The 16,922-nt window shown below is 41.6% G+C and overlaps 1 protein-coding gene across 1 annotated transcript in view; it reads right to left on the bottom strand.

The window, feature by feature from the left end:
• LOC128740185 (DNA mismatch repair protein spellchecker 1) overlaps positions 1-4,775 on the bottom strand; it is a 46,157-nt gene extending 41,382 nt beyond the window's left edge. The window contains exons 1-2 of the mRNA XM_053835713.1: positions 4,650-4,775; positions 4,532-4,581 (exon numbers count right to left, since the gene is read on the bottom strand). Coding sequence (XP_053691688.1) covers positions 4,532-4,581; positions 4,650-4,686 — 87 coding nt within the window. The 5' untranslated portion in view covers positions 4,687-4,775. The remainder of the gene's footprint in view (positions 1-4,531; positions 4,582-4,649) is intronic.
• Positions 4,776-16,922: the final 12,147 nt, after the last annotated feature.

Here is a 16,922-nt window from a genome sequence, read left to right on the forward strand (position 1 = left end):
ATCCAGTCGTATCCTTTTTTGTCCGCGTCTGACTTCTGACCGTTGCTTTCTTGATTTTTTATATGCGCATTACTATTGTAACCTTTCTACCGCGCATCATTCATTTCCCATAGCTTGACGATTCTGTTCACTCTTGTCCTATACTGCCGCTATTCGCATAACAGTCCCATTTATATAGGCAACTCCATAGAAAATATGACGGTTATGCGAATAGCGGCAGTATAATATATACAAAAAAAACCGTAATACCAAATATGTTGTAAAAACAAACCACGTTAATTCAAAAATCGTCACAAAATAGACCGTGTTGATTCAAAGTCGTCGAAAAACCGCTTAAATTCAAAAATCGCGGAAAAAACCGCGTCAATTCGATGATGTAAGCAAACCGCGTTAATTCAAGAATGGTCATAAAAAACCGTGTTAACTCCAAAATTGTTATAAGTGTTAGCGAACAGGAGGGAATCATCGATAATACGAAAACACTTGAGAAATCCGCGGAAACGTATTTATTACATCGGAGTAAAACAGATAACGTGTCTATTAATCAAGATATACATTTGCAATGTAGAGAAAAAAATTACTTTCATATTGTCCCTTACGAAAAGGGTGTATTCGCGCATCACGTAGCGTAAGTGCTGCCAACAATAAGAACCCACGATAATTCGAAAATCGTAAAAAAGTGTATAAAGAGGCTTGAGATGTAAGTATGAGACTAACCTAGATATTCGAAAATTTTCTTGTAAAGCCAGTACCACGATGTGACGAATGTGATCTTCATCACATTTTTTTATAAATTTAATATAATTGTAACGGTACTACACAATCAACCATAATTTGATAATTTATATTTAAAAATATTATGCACATGGTAGATTTAAAGTGACTCGAAAACCTCGTGACAAATTTGAATTTATTATGTATATCTGAAAACAAAAATCAGGCATAATGAAAGAAGCCAATATAGTCCCTAAGTTGGTAAGCATTTCCTCCTATCAACGCTAATATGCAGAGATACAGCGCCCTACACGCTTAACTACAAATTATACAGCAAAATTGTAAATAATAATTCTTTCTACAAATGTCCTGCATGTGACTTTGTCAAATTTTGCTCGGCTGAGACGGTACTGTCAAATGAATCAAAAATAAGTCAAAGTGATCGGACCATTCCTGATAGTGTCAAATGTTAATAATAAGGTGTTGGGAGTTTAGACTTCATTGATGGCATAATGGATCAAAATGTCCATTTGGACATTTTAAAGCAAAATTTGAAGCCAAGTGCCAACTAAATGGGGACAACTGCTCAAAAGTTATTGAAACTCACCTCAATCTTCAGACATCAATCCCATTCTAAACTTTTGGAAATATTTCGACAAAAAAAGTTAGAAACCGTCAAATTTTTAACAAACACGTCTATCAGACTACCACGTCAGCATAATCGATTAGGGCACCTCTGTCGCAGAAGGTTAAATAACATGTCCCCAAAACTTCTGTTAAACTTTCAAATGTAGAAAGATGAAATCTGCATGTTGGTGTATGAATTCGAGTTTGTATCACTGTATATTTTTCATTTGAGTCGTAATCATATCTTCTACTGGCAGAAATCAATAGATTAAGGGGGACTAAACTGCGATTCAATGATTTATCAGTGCAGATTCCGAGTAAATTTACTACATTGGCATAGATGGGTGGCTACTTTGACAGCTTGAATCTATCGTTAACATGTGTTCTTTACAGGGCATAGTTGCTGAGTTATGTGTGAACGTTATTTTAGAGCGGTTTTGATGTAATATTTCGTTATTGGCAAATACGATATCAACAGGTGGTTAGTACTTGTTGAAAAATTGCAGCAGCGTTTTCATCACTCACATATCAATTTTGAAAATGCGATGAGAAGAATTTACAAAATATATTTCGCTTTTCCATAATTTGATCAAACCCCGTCAAGCGCCTGGTGGGGCAAAAGTGCGATTCATGGACGAGGCAAACTCAAAAAACATTTCGTGCGACTATCGCTACCAGCAAATATTTGTCTAATTCGAAATATGTACTATTTTCCAGAAAAATAAAAAAACTTCGGACGTTACAAATTTTTCACACCCGTTCCACATATTTTCCGAGATGTGTTAAGATAAAAATTTGCAGGAATTTGGGATGTTTGACTGAAACCTGGGGTGTGCAGAATTAGGTGCATTTACGCTATTTCACATGTACCAAGTATACAAATATGATGATATAGTGAAGGTAGTGTAATGTAGCAGGCTGCGGTGGGCTGGACACGTGACCAGAATGCCCGACGGAAGAGTAGCCAAAACTATTTTCAGCAGAGAACCAGAAAGAGGCCGTAGACTCCGAGGCAGACCCCGCACACGGTGGGTGTGTGCTGTCGAAGACGATGCACGTTTAGCTGGTGTTCGTGGGGATTGGAGAACGGCAGCCCAGGACCGACGGTACTGGAGAACCATAATTCGCAGAATCGGTAACGGATTGTTGCCACTAAATTAAAGTAAGTAAGTACAGTATTTCATTACGAAGAGTTTTGCTGCTGAAGACAGCAAGTTTCTATTTGTTATACTTTCTAGTAAATACTTAATTCCAAAATCAAAACTTTATTTATACAATAATGTACGGACGCATACTTTTTCTGAAGTCATCAACCATGCAGCCTTTCTTTAGCATGAGTTCTGAACTGTACTCATTAAGAATTAAACATTTTTCGAATTTTCTGCGATTGTGGCACCACAAAAACAAGTCGGCTTCAGGTGCCTGGAACATTATGCTTTAAGTATAAAATTGCCGGTTTCTTTATCTTGTAACTTATTTAAAATGAAACGAATATATTTCATGTCTTAGCATAGGACATAAACATATCGTTCTTATAACATGTGGTAAGAACGATACGTATTATGTACTATGATAATTTATAGGTTGATTCCTAATAAAAATGACTTGAAAAGATCTCTTGTACAAAAATGGTCAGCAATTCATACCGAAACATTTGAGAAATTAGTTAATTTTATGCCAAACGGATAGAAATCTGTAATCAAAAACGTAAATGGTCCACCATTGTAGTAGTTAAGCAAGAAACTACAATTATTTCAATTAATAACTGTCCCAATACTTTTTTGGTACAAACTGTATGGACTATTTCTCTATAACCGAAAGTTTTTCTTCTACTACTAAACACAAATGTGTTTTAAATAAACATTTTCCTAAAAATATATATTGGCATGATTTGCAAACGTAGAGCCCTATTATGTAAGTTGTTTCGACATTGGAGGAGTTAGCGCTCATTTCCAGGGGGGGGGGGGGGGGTCTATAGGCCCCGGCATTTTTTCGACCATTTTATTTCGTCGGCATACTAAAATTAAACTGTTATGCATATAAAAATTACTCTCAGGTTTTTATTATGTTAAGTTATCTTTCTCTTAAATTTAATAAGCCAGCTTTTTCCAGGGGAGCTTAAAGGCCCAAACAGAATGCTGCGTTAACGCATCCGTCAGCGTCAATTTGACAGTAAACCCATGGGAAAACTGTCAGAATGACGCCGACGGACGCGTTGACGCAGTATTCTGTTTGGGCCTTAACCCCCGGGTTCCGCCAATGCATGTCGAGCAACTCGATTCAACTAATCACCTCAGCCATTATCGAATGTCGAGTCGAGTGCGAAAGGAACGAGCAGCATATCGGCAAAAACAAAATAAGCTCAGCCATGATTTCCTGACGGTTGAGTAACTCCACAAAATGTGTCGCGTGTGACTTATGTTCTACGAAAAGTCAACCAGATAATATAATTTTGACTAACTGACTGCCTTTTTCGTTTATATCGAATGCAGAACGTGTGTTTAACATTTTACAGGCATAATAGCTTTTTTTAAGTTAGTCATATTGCTGTTTAAACAACAAACTTGCTTTTTAAACAACTGAATCTTTGTTGGATTCTGTCGTCTGTTATGTAAACAAGGGCGCCAGTATCTGCCAAATGACACCACCTTGATTTGACCACATATAATTAACGAAATGATTTTCATATGCGAGACAATAAAAACAACGTAAAACTTCCCCGCACCAATCTCTCTAGAGCTAAATTTAACCTTCTGCGGTTGAGGTTCCCTAATCTTAACGATTATGCTGACGTGGTAGTCTACTGGACACTGAAACTTAACTTAATAATTCCTAATCTTGATTAAGGAAATTCAGAACTTAATTAATTTAGAATTCTGTACATATCTTTAACAACCTATTGGATGTATAATTAGATCGCAGATATGTGTCGGGAAGACGCTGCAAACTTAAAAATCAAAATACAACGCTTGACGCATCTGTTGCATTTTTCTGATTTCTGGTGTCTGTCAGACTACCACCTCAGCCGCAGAAGGTTAAATCGGGTTTTTTTTTTCATTTATCTTAGTTCAATGACTAGAATAGCAGATAAAAAAAACGGCAAAAATTGTCCCATTACTGGCATAACTTAGTATAAGAATAAGCAATGCATGCATTTTATCAAGATATTTCAATTGCAAGTAATACATACATCCGGCAATGTTTTGAAGAATTTCATAAAATTTTTCTGCTGGTTCGCATCTGTTGAAAACAAAAATTTGTGAGTCGAGTAGGTACATAGAAACCATAAAACATGAAAGCGTGCTTACCTAAATTGAGACATTGTAGTGGTTTCAAATTTGCCATGTTTACAGCAGATCTGTTTTGAAATATTTGCAAACGAACAAATCTATACGGAGCCTAACAAAACGATCGAAACAAGTGCTTTCGGTGTTTGGTGCTTATTTAGATCATGTTATTTAATTTGACTATCAATATTTACTGAGCAGTTTCAAGGAACACAGTTTGAATGATACAATAAAGTTACCACCGAAAATAACACGAGAGCTGTCAGAATTCAGAATGTCCTTTCCCGCTAATTTTATTTTTAGTTTTTGTTATTGCTAGCACAAATCAATCTCTTGTACTCTCATGGAACTGCCGTATGAAAGTATATGAACATTTGTGCACAGTATTCTCTACCCTTTGCACGCTTTGCACTCTTTAACAAATCGCTATTCTGCTTCACGCAAACTCGAAACTAATGTAGGTGTCTCCCCAGCGGCGCCGTCGGCGCCGTCATATAGAGAATAGCGAATGTCTTTTTCTATCTTTTCTATGTTTTCCACGTTTTCAAACCTTTCGCTAAATAAATATATCAGTTGCTAAATTCCCCTCCATCCAGAAGTTAAAATTGTCTATCAGATGTCGCTGATCGACGCAAGTAAAGCTAAATACATTGACCGTCAGTATACGTCAATAAATAGCAACGTAACGGAACGGAACGTCTGTGATGCTCATGGGATTAGTGATGTCCGAAATTTTCAATTATTCGATTACCGATTAATCGATGAGCGTTGTCTGCACTAATCGATTAATTCAACTCTTCGTTTCAGTGGTGTTCGATTTAAATATTCGAATATTTCTTTAATTAATTCGATTAATCGAACGATTATGAATGATTAACGAGCATTATTCGGGCATTATTCGTACTCAGTGAACTATTCGATTAATTCAACTACTCGTGCTGGCAGTATTCGATTAAAAATTATTCGAATAATCCATGTGTTATTCGATTAGTTGAATTAATCGAACGATTAACGGACATCACTACATGGGATGAATGTTCATTTTGCTAATCGCTATCAGCCGTATAGCATTGTAAATACAAGAAGTACAGCAGCTTTATTCAGCAAAATTGTAGATATTAACTAGTTCTATAAAAGTCCCATATATATATAAGTGTTCCAAATTTTGTTTGGCTAAGACAGTGCTGTCGAATGAATCAAAATTGATTCAACGTGGTTGAGCCATCTATACTGTTAACATAAATCCGTTCTTATCAATTTCAGATTTCATTACACTTTCTAGTAAACTTGCTGCAGTATTTTGAACTGTGTTCTCCAATTCCGCAAGAAATCAGTTATAATTTCTCCAGTGCTGTCCTATTCAGCTGATTCCGGAATTAATCCAAGCTCCGATGATGTTCCGTAAAAATGGTACAATTGTTCTTCGGTATCTTCATCCGGACTATAATTTCTTAGAGAATTCTCGAAGAACTCTGAGAACTTCCAAAATCAGAATCATCTTCAGATTATTGTTGCGGCTTAAAAATCACTGAAACAGGTTCAATATGTATTTCGCAAAATGTCATAAGAACTGAAATTTTTAGTAAGTTGTGTTATTATTCATTTGAACTTTCCGACTGAATTTCCCTTTGGGATGTGGGGGGCTGGATTTACAAGAAAAAATCTGACATAGCCTAACCGAAAGGAGAGTTTATTCAGGAAATCCGGAATTATTTTCAGTTAACCTTTCGTTACTCGCGTCAACTTGGATTTTTAGGCGTGCTAAAACCTTACAGAATTCACTCGTCTATACTAATACCACTCGGTGAAAAACTTATGAAACTTTTTCCACCGTTTAAAAGGAGGGTTAAAAGCTATTTTGGTTTAAATTGGATCGACGTGGATGTTTTTGGTTGTAAGGCAGACGAACAAGGCGATGTATCCCTCTATGTGCTCGGCTTATAGCGTCCTAGCTTGTTGGTAATGAGACCAGCGTAATCCATTCCGGTGATTTCAAATGGGAAAGCAGGTATCATGCAGTTGCACGGAAGATTTCCCATGAATTGATAGGTTCTCTTCGAGTTAACATAAAAGCAACTGATGCAAATTGAAATAATAGAAGAAAAATCTTAAAATTTTGCCTCCCTGTTGGCATTGAGGTACGTTATATGTTCGTATCTCGGCTGGGAGAGGCTGTTAGAGTCCATAGAATCGAGTTTCTTCAAGACGCGGCGACGGTGCTGCTGACAACTTATCCTACATGATTTGCCACATCGCTCTTGGGGTGATCCGACGAGCAGATACCGAAACGAGAGGTATGATTTTCAGTTAAGGTAGCTAGTTTCTTGGCCCCGCAGATGACTTTGGTATTAAAGCTAGAAAATTTGTCACAGCAGAGCGCTAGACTGAAAGCCGAGGCTACGAGGATTGGGCTTAAAATAAACGCGTCGAAGACCAAATACATGAATGACAGTAATCATTGAAGGCGACGAACCGAAGGTAGTAGATGAGTTCGGGTATGTGGATCGTTGGTGGCCGGGGACACAAATAAGGAGATCCAGTGACGTATTCAAGCGGGATATCGAGCCTACGTTGCTCTTCACAAGACGCTTGGATTAAGAAGCATACGCTGCCGCATGAACCTGACAACCCAAGTAACAATTTCAGGCTGATCAAACGCTTTTATAGCTGATTTTATTCAACCTGTGGCTGATCTATGGTTTAGGTTTAGAAATAAAAACCTTTTTTCAGCTCTTAAATATCTAAATCTGGTGATTTTATCAAGCTTCAGGCTAATTAATAGCTGCTTTCGAAGCTGCAATTAAGCTTAATAGAAACTTTTTTGCGCTTTTAAATAGCCAATTTGCGCTATGCTGTCAATTCTATTTTTAGAACGAGAAATAGTTTTGCAATCTGCTTTTCCAGTCGCTTAATCAACGCTTCATTAACCTTTATGCAGCCAAAAAAAATCTATCTTTAAATTTAAAAAATGAAACGCGGCCTTTTTTTATTTTGCTGTAAAACATGTTTCGAATTAATTTCGAATAACTTTAATTCGTATAAGTAAGCTAGCTAATTAAAAATGCATGTCTTTTTTTCCGGGAATTGAACCCGCCATCTTTTGATCCATAAGCACTCACCGTATGATCCACCCCATTTGCATCTGCAGAACAGACAGTGAGAATATCTTTCATTGGCGGAACTAGGGGGGGGCTAGCCTAGGAGAGATTTAGCCCCCCCTAGAAAAATTGATTTGGCCGACCAACAAAATGGTCGAAAAAAAAATCTGGGGCTATAGCCCCCCCTAGAAATGAGCGCTAGTTCCGCCAATGATATCTTTACACCTGAAGCCTAGCCGGCCTAGCGTGAAGCAGTCGATAATGTCGATAACGGATAAGCTTTTGCTGTCAGCCGAATTGCGAAATTCTATGATCTGACAGTAAATGTGCTGTGAGCCGAAAAAAAACTTGGTAGAAGTTTGTAAAGCCACTTTAACACCTCTAAGCAGCCCTAAAGTAGTTTGAAAGCTGTGAGCCTAATGAAAGCTTTCACTCTACATTTTAACACCTTTAAGCAGCCGTAAAACGGTTTGATGTTTATGGCTGTTGAGAAGCAGATTGTTTAGCAGAAAAATCCGCTATTAAGCTTGTTTATGAGCTTTTGGGAGAGAACTGGTTTGAAAAACTTAAAGTAGCTTAAACATCGCTTATTTAAACACCGTTTAAGTGCTTACTTTATGCAGCTTTGATCACCTTAAACCAACCCGTAAACAGCCATTGCTCTTGCAATTCAGCTACCGTTGTTACTTGGGAAGGTAGAAGGAAATAATGTTGCATTTCGACATGTTCACTTCCATACCATTTACAAGGCCCCAATGCAGCAGGTTGTTTATGTCGCGTTGGAAAGCATCTCCATCGAGAGAGGATGTAATGGTTCTAAAGATTTTTAGGTCATCCGCAAAAAACAATTTCTTCGATTCGATGCAATTACAAACATCATTCACAAAAAGCACGAAAATTAATGGTCCTAGAATACTGCCTTGGGGACTTCGGATGGAATAGGAAAGCAACAGGATTTAATTCCTTGAACACTCACGGAAGCAGTCCGGCCAGTCAAGTAAGTGTGCAACCAGTTACATATCCAATCTGATAGGCCTATTCGCTTCATTTTCTCGATTGCTAGCACGTGTGGCACCTTATCGAAAGCCTTAGCGAAATCGATGTAGATTGCATCTACCTGTTGACGTTTTTCTATGCGCTTTATCACGTTAGTTACGAAGCACATGAGGTTAGAGACGGTGGGGCGATTTTTACAAACCCATGTAATAATCGGTGATTACGTTGCGAACCGCTGCATTGAGCGAGTGATGAACTATTTTCTCAAAAACTTTTGCTATGATATTTAAAACCGAGATTCCTCTATAGTTTTCGACGTTGTTGAAGTTGCCAGATTTGTAAATAGGAGTAATTGAGGCATGCTTCCAAGCACAGAGGAAGACACCAGTGCAGTGGTGAGGGAGCTGTTTAGAATCATTTTAAGAGGAAGAGCAAATGTTGCAGCACATTGTTTTAAAAATAGCGGTGGTAGTCCATCAGGACCCGGTCCTTTGGTGGTGTCTACTGCAGAGAGAGTCGATGATACATCGCTTATCGATAGCCTCATTGGAGGAAGGAACAAGTCAAACATTTCTATATTTCGGATTGCTTCACGTTAGTTTGTCGCAAGATCGTTGCAGAAACCAGTTTGAAAGAAATCTGCAAATAGGTTTGAGGAGTCTTCTGCGTTACTCGCTGATTCGTCCCTATAAAAAACGGTATTTGGAACTCCGCCGCACTTTCTACGGATTTTGGTGAAATTCCAGAAAGACGACGGGCCACGCTTCACATTAGATTCAATTCTATGAATATATTCACGGTAAGCTGCATCACGTTGTGCTGTATATTGTTGTTCGAGTTGACGGAGAAGCTGTTTGCTCTCATCAGATCTGTGTTTAAAATAACGTTTACGAGCTCTTCTTAAGCGATTACGAGCATTGTTTAGTCCAGCATTCCACCACGGCTGACGATTGTGTGACGTTTTACGTTTTCTTTTCACTGGAACGTGCTCAACGATTACCAGGGGTGTGAAATTGTCAAAATTTTGCGGACTAAACATCTATGGATGGCGACAATTTGGAACCAGCCAGCGTATCGAAAATAACAGCTAATAATAGTTAATTTATAACTAAAAGGCTGTGTTTAACTGCTTTCTAATTAGTTTCAGTTGTTTTAAACCGAATCAACCCAGTACCAAAGGTACCAAAACCGATGAGTGGGACATGGACAATGTATGTGACTTGACAGCCACACCACCCCGCTGACGATTACCTGCGAAATTGCGTCATAGAAACGTAGAACTGCATCATCAGTATCACACTGCGCGAGTAGGATGCTCCAGTTGATACGCAAAATGGCGTTGTTGATAGCATTGTAGTCACAGTGAAAAAAATCGTAGCACCACACTTCAGCAAGTTCTTCTCTATTGGAATTCCAAACGTCAAATATTGTCAATTTCCCACCCTTTCGTACACGATGAATTAGAACCGTCGCGGGTGAAACCGTCGCCAGAATCGTCGTGGGGGCAAATATCGTTTATTTTTACAAGTAAATCAATAGCCTACGTGCTAGACAAGCATAATATATACTTATAACATACATACAGCCAAGCAGATTCTTTCTGCGACGATTTCAAGTTATCAAAAAAGTGAGCAGCGCGTTTTGTTACCAAAGAAACGGGCAATATTAAAATAAACGGTTTATGATGTGCGTCAATTCTTGAGGGCGGGGAAGAAGGTAAAATAATTTCAGAGCAATAGGTACACATTGTTTACGAATGCTAAATCGAGTAGTCTGCCGAGCTGGTTAGGAAAGTTGAAAAATTGCATGAGTCCATTGCTCAAGGGTGTGGCGGTCAAAATTGTTTCCTGCTCAGAAGACACATTATTTGGTAGGTAGCTATTTAATTCAGAGTCGTAGTTCCAAATAAGGTTTGGTAAATTGTAATCGCCCAGCAATACTACTAAATCTGTGCCTCTAACGGAATCATCAAGCTTTTGAACACAGTCACAATGTTCTTGGTAGATAGAAGGGTCAGAGCCCGGCTTGATATACACGCAGCATATGTACACACTGTTTCGGCAACTCTATTCAAAACCGCAATCTACTCTAATCGTTGATCTGCTGGAAGAGGTACTAGTCGACTTTTGAGGTTATTCTTAGATGCAATTAGTACACCACCGCCACGCTGTGAGGTACTAGTTGAGCTATTTCGATCACATCTAACGAAGTTGTAGTCAGAAGATAGTTCAGTCGATGAAACGACATTACGAAGCCATGTTACCGTGAAAACAATGACATCATAGTTCGATCATGTAAGCGCGAGAGAGAAATCATTCGTTTTTGTCCTCAGCCCTCGGACATTCTGATAGTAGATAGTAAGTGGAATTGTTCGTGTTGAACTGCATATTTCGTTGTGGGTTGCGGGTGGAGCTGGTTTATTTTGGCTAATGGATTCTCTTGAGGAGCCGTGTTCGTTATCACAAGGTCGACTGGTGCTGCAGTGGGTTTCCAAAAAATTCGTCTGTTGGTTGGCTTATCCTCGAACGCGCGAAACACTATCCTGACTGGCCATGTACCAGAATTCATAGCCTTATCTTTCAAGGCCTTCGGCATACCCACCTTGAATGAGACGAAGTTAAGCGATCTTGGATCTCTACCGCGAGGAATCAGGTTTTCAACCGTAATGCTATTGGATCCGAGCCTTTAAGTAACCAAGTCTACCACACTTGCATCAGGAGCATCAGGCGAAATGCCTGGTAGGTAAATCCAGAATTTATCATCAGCGTCATTGATCATCTCCGAAATAGTAGAGGAAGAGTGTGTATCCGTGCCGCGGGCAAGTTTAGAAGGTCTATTTGCCGAATCGTCAGTGTTGTCATCCCAGTCTCTTCGTCTTTTGGTAAAATAAAAGAATGTCGGGTTGGGAGAAAGTGTGAGAGGAGTCTTAGGAACCGAACCGATAAGGGTTTTAAAATTGGTACGAATCTCTTCTTTGATATCGTGCAAAATATCGTTGCGTATTTGGTCCTTCAGTTCAGCGATCAGCCGTGAATTCGTTGTTTCTACTGAAACAAGCGCGTTGCGGAAACGAGCTTTTTCCATAATGTTTTTGCACGTATTGCACATCCAAAAGAGATTAGATTTTTTGACGACAGCAGGAAATAATTCGTCTTTCAACCCGCAGCATTTAGTGCAAAATAAAGCGGAGCAAAAACCTCCACATCGTAGAGACTTTTGACCACTTTCGATATTGTTTGCACAACTTTCGCAAATTACAGACATGATCGGGCAGAGTAGCGACGTCCTACTGTCGCGTCACGTCGCATGTCGCTTGCACTCTGGCGGTACCTTAAGAAGCTCAAATGTTACTTTTTTGTGACTTGCTGCTGATGATCGTCTGTTTGGATGTAAACAACGTAAGGTGTGTGCTGCGCTGCTACTACAGAGACTATAGATTACAGAGGCGCCGAGATACTCAAAATCCGCTAATTTTTGAAACAAAACGGATAGTACCATCATAAATAAAGGTAACTCTCCGCTTTCGTTTAAAATTTAGCGGATTTTGAGTGTCTCGGCGCCTCTGTAATCTATAGTCTCTGTAGGTGCTGCTAGTGATGATCGACTGTCGTGGCGATGGGCGATCTGCGTATGAATGAACGGCAAACAATGAGTGCGATGATACAATGCAGATGCGAAGCGTAAATGTGCTGAGGGTTGATCCGGATTTGTTCGGCGTTGAAGGTAGAACAGCAGCAGTGTGACTTTATTTATTGTGGTCGATAACAATCGCAGGTACAAATTTTGTCATGCAGCAATATGTAGAATTTTTATAACCGGCGGCGTAGATTTGGTTGAGAGGTGATTTAGCGGGGATGCAAACCAAGCGGGAGCCGGAATGATCGAGGAGGTGGGAAGGCGGAGGAGCTATATGCCTTTTAATCAACCACAACTCTAGCTGATAGAAATTTTGGTTCCGTTTTTGCTGAACCTACCTGGGATCCAAAAGTAAATTATCAGCTTTAATCGGTGTAGATGCTTCCTTAAAACGGGATTCAAAGCGTGGACGGAATTTTAGATGGTTATAATAATATCAAAAATCACTTAAAATGGAGCTACGATGCACGGGTAAACAGAGAAACCGCAGAGTTGCCAGAATCTGATCAAGTTGTTTGTATGTTTGTATGTTCCACCATACAAACATGAAATGGAGAGAGTTACCTGGAAGGAGCGTCAAACATAGCTCTGGCTCTCTCAAGCTCCCACCTGGCACCTCCACGCAGATCTAAGTCAAATGATGACGGTCGATGGCCTTACCCGGAAATGCTTCACGTACTTACTGAAGCAGCTAAGCTAGGAGGTGCGAACTAGAGCGCCTGTTCTCCAGGTGAGGGGCGGCTCACACAGCGTCTGTCTCGTAACGGGCGGCTGAATATGAAATGCTGTATCCCGCAAGCTATACCTAAGATGGCAGACCCATCAGCGGGATGTAGGTATCGCGACCCCGGTGAGGTAGTATACCGAAAACTCAATTATCACGAACAACGAACAAAGAAATTCAGGACGGAACAATCGGTATAGGACACGGCAAGGGACAAGGAAACGATTAAGGGATAACGATTGGAAACTTGGTACCTGGAATATCCGAACTCTCCATGAACCGGCACGGGCTGGCTTGCTTGCTCGAGAGCTGCATCAACTCGGAGTGGAGATCGCTGCTATTCAGGAAGTTCGGTGGCCAAATTCCGGAGAAAGGGAGTTCCGTGCAGTAGACCCTATTGCAGGCACTTCTTTTAAGTACCACATCTACTACAGTGGCGGTAAGAAAGCTGAACATGGAGTCGGTTTCGTAGTGTTGGGAAAACAAAAGCAACGAGTTATCCGGTGGAGGCCCGTAGATGCCCGTATATGCGTGTTGAGGATTAAGGGCAAATTCTTCAACTATAGCCTATTCAACTTATACGCACCGACAAATGATAAATCCGATGATGCTAAAGACGAGTTTTACGACAAGCTTGAGAGGACCTATGGAGAGTGCCCAAAACACGACGTGAAAATCATCATCGGAGATGCAAACGCGCAGATCGGGAGGGAGGAATTCTTCCGTCCAGTTATTGGAAGACATAGCCTGCATCTGTCGACCAATGATAACGGTCTGAGGCTCATAAATTTTGCCGCGGCCAGAGGGATGGCCATCTGTAGCACCTACTTTCCACGTTTGAATATTCGGAAACAAAGCTGGAGGCATCCAAATGGAGACTCTAGCTCTCAGATCGATCATGTCTTGATTGACGGTCGACACTTTTCGGATGTTATCGATGTACGGTCTTTTCGTGGACCAAATATCGACTCTGGCCACTATCTCGTAGTGAGTAAGAACGCGCAAGGCTGTCGAACACGGCGAAAGCTCGCACTGAAAGGACGCTGCGTTTCAACATCCAGCGGTTAACGGCAGACGGCGTTGCAGTGGAGTACGCCAGGAAGCTTCACCAGCGAATCGCAGAACAGCAGGTAGAAGAAGAAGATATAAATGGGCTGTGGAGGAACATCCATGGTGCCATCCAAACAACAGCGAGAGAGGTGGTAGGCACGACGCGTGGAAGACAGCGTAACAGCTGGTTCGATGCCGAATGCCAGAGAGTGACAGACGAAAAGAACCAAGCCAGGAGTCGCATGCTCACTGCGGCAACGCGTCAAAACAGAGAGAGATACAGAGAGACTAGAGCTGCGGAAAAAAGAATCCATCGTCTAAAGAAACGCGAGTTCGAGGAGCACGTGCTTGCCGGCGCAGAGGAGCGATACGCCAGCAACGACACACGGAGTTTCTATAAAACGGTGAGAAGCAGGAATTTTGCCATGCCTGTGATGTGCAATGATAGTGCTGGCAACCTGCTTACCGATAAAACGGCGGTAGCAGCCAGGTGGAAGGAGCACTTCCAGACACTATTGAATGGAGAGGTAAATGAGGAGATCAGCAGGGACAGGATAGAAATTGTAAGCGATGGTCAAGCTGTGGAGCCACCAACACAGGAGGAGGTTAAGAAGGCAATCAGTGAGCTGAAAAACGGTAAGGCTGCTGGGAAGGACGGTATCCCGGCTGAACTTCTAAAAGCGGGGAGCGAGCGGCTGTACGAAGCAATCCACCGGATCATTGTCAGGATCTGGGAGGAAGAACAAATGCCGGAGGAGTGGTTGGATGGCCTCATTTGCCCAATCTTCAAAAAGGGACATCGAATGGAGTGTAAAAACTATCGAGGAATTACATTGCTCAATTCTGCCTACAAGGTGCTTTCCCGTATCCTGTTCTGCAGACTGAGACCGTTAGCGGAGTCCTTCGTCGGCGAGTACCAAGCTGGTTTTCGTGAGGGTCGCTCCACGACGGATCAGATGTTTACCCTGCGCCAGTTGCTAGACAAGTTCCGGGAGTACAACTTGCAGACACACCATCTGTTTGTGGACTTTAAAGCGGCGTACGATTCAGTTAAACGAAATGAGCTGTGGCAGATAATGCTAGAACATGGTTTTCCGACGAAACTAGTTACGCTGATTCGTGCGACGCTGGATGGATCCAAATCATGCGTTAGAATAGCGGGTGAGACCTCAGCTGCTTTCGTGACGTTGGATGGACTGAAGCAAGGGGACGCACTCTCTAACCTGCTATTCAACATTGCCTTGGAAGGTGCATTACGAAGAGCAAACGTGGAAAGGAATGGAACTATCATCACGAAATCTCACATGCTTCTTGGTTTTGCGGATGACGTCGAAAGCATCGGAATCAACCGTAGAGCAGTAGAAGAGGCCTTTAGGCCCTTTAAAAGGGAAGCTGCGAGATTGGGACTTACCATTAATACCGCCAAAACGAAGTACATGGTTTCTGGTAGGGAACGTGGGAGCTCAAGTGGTGTTGGTGCCGAGGTGGAGTTAGATGGGGAACGATATGAAGTAGTGGAGGAATTTATATACCTTGGTACACTCGTGACATGTGACAACGATGTAAGCCGCGAAGTGAAACGACGAGTTGCAGCCGCGAATCGGGCTTTCTACGGATTACGTAGCCAGCTGAAGTCCCGTAGTTTGCAAATTCGCACAAAACTGGCGCTCTACAGAACACTAATCCTCCCGGTGGCCCTTTACGGACACGAATCATGGACGCTAAAGGAAGCTGATCGGCGAGTGCTTGGGGTTTTTGAGCGTAAAATTCTGCGATCTATACTTGGTGGCAAAATGGAGTGTGGCGCAGACGCATGAATCACGAGCTGTACCAAGTATACAAATATGCTGATATAGTGACGGTAGTGCAATGTGGCAGGCTGCGGTGGGCTGGACACGTGGCCAGAATGCCCGATGAAAGAGTAGCCAAAACTATTTTCAGCAGAGAACCAGGAAGAGGCCGTAGACTCCGAGGCAGACCCCACACCCGGTGGGTGTGTGCTGTCGAAGACGATGCACGTTCAGCTGGTGTTCGTGGGGATTGGAGAACGGCAGCCCAGGACCGACGGTACTGGAGGACTATAATTCGTTCGGCGCAGGATCGGTAACGGACCGTTGCCACTAAAGTAAAGTAAAGTAAGTATGTTCCACCATAACTCCAGAACGCCTTGACCGATCTCCACCAAACTTGGCACACATGTTCCTTGATAAAAGACAATCAGCACTGGGGAGTTGACAAACGGGTGGGGAGGCCATAACTCCGAAATGCCTGTATGGTTATTCATCAAACTTGGCACAATTGTTCCTTGACATAAGATAATCAGCACTGGGGGGTAAACAAAAACGAGGGAGGGAGGTTCCCTGATAGGGGAGGAGGGTCCCTAATGGGGGGAGGCCATAACTCCGAAACGCCTTGACTGTTCTTTATCAAACTTGGCACACATGTTCCTTGACATCAGGGAATTAGCACGGCGGTTGACAAAGGGGGGAAGGGAAGTAATAGAGAGGGACCATAACTCCGAAATAAAGGGGGGACGCTTCATAACAGGGGGGAGGCCATAACTCCGAAATGCCTGGGCTGTTATTCATCAAACTTGACACACATGTTCCTTGACATAAGAGTTATTAGCGGAAGGTGTTGTTAGCGGAAGGTGCAAATTGGATAAATGTCTTTGTTTCTCTTTCTTTATAGGGTTTTATAGGGATTTCCGTAAAGAAAACAGATGTGTAAATGCCCGGGTAGACAAAAGAGGGGGAGCTGACAAATGGGGAGGAACGTCCAAAAGAGGAA

Source organism: Sabethes cyaneus, chromosome 3, assembly GCF_943734655.1.
Source record: "Sabethes cyaneus chromosome 3, idSabCyanKW18_F2, whole genome shotgun sequence".
In the NCBI taxonomy this organism is placed as follows: Eukaryota; Metazoa; Arthropoda; class Insecta; order Diptera; family Culicidae; genus Sabethes; species Sabethes cyaneus.